Raw genomic sequence first — 2,997 nt, forward strand, 5'->3', positions numbered from 1 at the left:
ACCCCAATGACACAAAAAAAGTTGCTTTATTTGGAGCCAATTGCTTTTTTTTTATCGTCACTAGAGGCGTCTGAAAACTCACTAAACACAGCTACAAAGTTGCTACGTTTGCATCACTGCTTATTACTGCCATCTGCGTGAGCTGTTTTACCTGTGGCGTAGTGCTGACTCGCTGGCTCCTCCGAGGAGATCTGGATGGGTTGCGCTGCTGTGGTGGTTCCTCTTCATCCCGAAAAAAACGGCTCCTTTTTGAGCTCCTTGTAGGCTGAGGAAACAAAGAGTTGATCAGGAATAGAAATATATATTTTTTAAATAAGTGTTATCAGACTTTCTATCCTAGTAGACTGCAAAAATATAAAACCATCAAAAATGTTGAGTTTTTATTTTTTTCATTACATAATGTACATTTCCCTTCTTTTAGTCTGCATGCATACCGTGTCCATYGTGACAGAGGAGTGTCGTCCTCTGGTGTTGTGAGCTTTCGCAAAGCTGTTCTTTTCATTCAAAGTGTTGGATAAACTGCCCTCTGTAAGAAATACCGAAGAGTCCAGATCTCACGTCACACAGACAGCTAATTTTCATTAAATCCTGAGAGAAAACATCTGATAAATGGTAGAAACTAATGTACAAAATGAGAAACTGTTCAGGCAATGAAGGTCATAAACTTGTTATTATGGAGGATAATATCACATCAAAGCACTTTTAAACCATAATTAATGCATTTGGTCCAAAGAAAAATTCTAACAGCTGTGAGAAAATATTAAAGCTACTCAATGCAATTTAAGGCCCTGTCACASTAGACAACACATGCTGACTTATGAAGCATTTTTTATGTCTAAATTGCTAATAAAAGTTGTATATTTGATCAGTTTGTTAGAATTACAGTATGTACACACCTAAAAAGATGCTTCCAGTTGATTTTTTCAATTCCACCTTTAATGTAGATGTCTTTAAATTTTTTCATAAGTTAGCATAAGTTGTCTAAAAAAATCATAATGAGCAGAGAAGTGAACATTTTTACGATATGGTACTAAAGTACCATATCGTAAAAAAATTCATCTTGAACAATACCAAATGACACAGTTTGAATGAGGTTTACTGCAGTAGTTTTCCAGAAATACTGTATTAGCATGAAGTTCTGAAATGTGGGTCCACACTCAATGTAAACAAAGCAAGTGCTCAACTGAATGTACAACTGAATGTCATATATACTGTTTTATGTCATCAGGGCCGGCCACTAGAGGGCRGTACTGGAGCATTTTGAACAAAGTAAAATCTTCAAACACGTTGCCACTCACCACCGGGGCTTCAGGAGGTGCGATACGAAGACCCTGAGACAAAATCCCGGCGTAGTTTGTGGTGCGAGAGCCGTGCCACAGCAGCTGCCGGTTGTGCAGCTCCTCGAAGGGACTGTACCGTTGGTACTCCCCCTCTCGAGCTACTTTGAAGATCTGAAAAGAGCAAATACCGCAAAATAAATCAACTATCTGTTCTTATTTTTACGGATTTACTCAAAGAATTCACACAGAACCATTTTTTTCTTAAATAAGAACTTACTTCCTGCACTTCCAGCGTGTACGTGTTGTGCGTAGCAGCATGCGTGTTCTTCACGTACTGAATAATGACCTCCGCCTCCTGCGTGCTCTTGTCCACAACCTATGAGACGTCAAACACGTTTCACTCCGTTCCCAGAGGACAACACTTCAGCTGCAGAGTTAAGGAGACGCTCTCAACCTCGATCTTGGTTCTGAGCTTCTCGTAGTTGCTGTCGATGGGATCATGCTCGTTGTCCTGAGCGCCTCCTCTCAGCAGGCTGTACGCCACTTCGATGTCCAACAGGTTGTCCAACATCTCCACTTTCGCCTGGACGGACGCGTGATGAAAGAATATATACAGTTACATGTTTAAAGTGAGAGGATTCTCCACAATGGGATGAACATGAGGAGTTTACCTGAATGCAGTCCAGGTTGTTCAGCAAAGGGGGATTCTTCATGCCGAAGTCGTGAGGGATGAGGGTGTAGAAGCGGTTGGAAAGATCGATGATCTGTGCCTCAGGTTCACAGTCTGATACAGCCTGTGTTATTTAAATAACCTGATTAAATGGCTAATAAAATACCTGATTATTTGTTCTAGCTTCAATCTGATGACCTTCTGAGAGGCACATCAATAACTGACCTTCTGAACTTCAGTCAGGAGAGCGTAGGCGCTCTGGATCTGCCTTTTACTCAGTTTACCAAGAGGCATCTTCAGGAGGTCAATCTGAAAACAGAAAACAAGATTTACAGGTGGAACAAATGACGCTCAGTTTAGTAGTTAGCTGATGGAATTGACTTGGAGCAGGCTATGGTTTAATGACATAATTAATTTGCTTCATGTCTGTAAGACAAAAATAAAAACCACAGTTTGCTACATTCACACTAAATTTGAGCAAAAAGCTATATGTACAAAACATGAAGCAAAAAGCAACAAATGACTAAAAGCAGGGTTCGACAAATCCTACTGCCCGACTGCCCGGAGCAGGTAAACCAGGTTTTTTTTTTGGGGCCGTTTATTCAAAATATTCTGAAAATAAATGAAGAAATGTAACGTTTTAAGACACGTATAGAAAGAATAAATCCTCAAATTTTCCCCTCTCACTGAAGAAAAGTTGCATCGTGTCACAGGATCATAATCTCTCCCTCCCTCCCACTGCACGTCGAGCAGAGCGAAGCTTTAACTGTAGTTTTTTTTTTTTTACACCTAAGTTGTTGGAGAAAAAAACTTTTTTATGTATTGTTACCCACAGAGATGATAAAAAGATCTGGATGTTCGTTAGGTCATAAATCCATCTTGCTAATGTCGGCTTGTGCTCAGAGTGCAGACAGCAGAGGGTCAGTTCAACAGGCTCACTGTATGGCAGGCCAATACTGCATTTGGCTTCACTACTCTTACATTCCAGTTGTCTGAAAGTGTTTTATGACTAAATTAGACATATTAGTTATTTAGGATAAAATAATA

The 2,997-nt window shown here is 40.0% G+C and overlaps 2 protein-coding genes across 2 annotated transcripts in view; both read right to left on the reverse strand.

Moving 5' to 3' along the window:
* The window catches only part of lin9 (lin-9 DREAM MuvB core complex component), a gene marked incomplete at its 5' end in the record, with an annotated part of 8,569 nt that extends 8,043 nt beyond the window's left edge, over positions 1–526 (reverse strand). The window contains 2 exon segments of the mRNA XM_014021253.1: positions 152–265; positions 435–526. Of these exon segments, the coding sequence (XP_013876707.1) occupies positions 152–265; positions 435–526 (206 nt within the window).
* Positions 527–1,298: 772 nt separating this feature from the next.
* parp1 (poly (ADP-ribose) polymerase 1) overlaps positions 1,299–2,997 on the reverse strand; it is a gene marked incomplete at its 3' end in the record, with an annotated part of 14,969 nt that continues 13,270 nt past the window's right edge. The window contains 5 exon segments of the mRNA XM_014021238.1: positions 1,299–1,451; positions 1,558–1,656; positions 1,735–1,863; positions 1,952–2,074; positions 2,176–2,259. Of these exon segments, the coding sequence (XP_013876692.1) occupies positions 1,299–1,451; positions 1,558–1,656; positions 1,735–1,863; positions 1,952–2,074; positions 2,176–2,259 (588 nt within the window).

Source organism: Austrofundulus limnaeus, unplaced genomic scaffold (assembly GCF_001266775.1).
Source record: "Austrofundulus limnaeus strain Quisiro unplaced genomic scaffold, Austrofundulus_limnaeus-1.0 Scaffold284, whole genome shotgun sequence".
In the NCBI taxonomy this organism is placed as follows: Eukaryota; Metazoa; Chordata; class Actinopteri; order Cyprinodontiformes; family Rivulidae; genus Austrofundulus; species Austrofundulus limnaeus.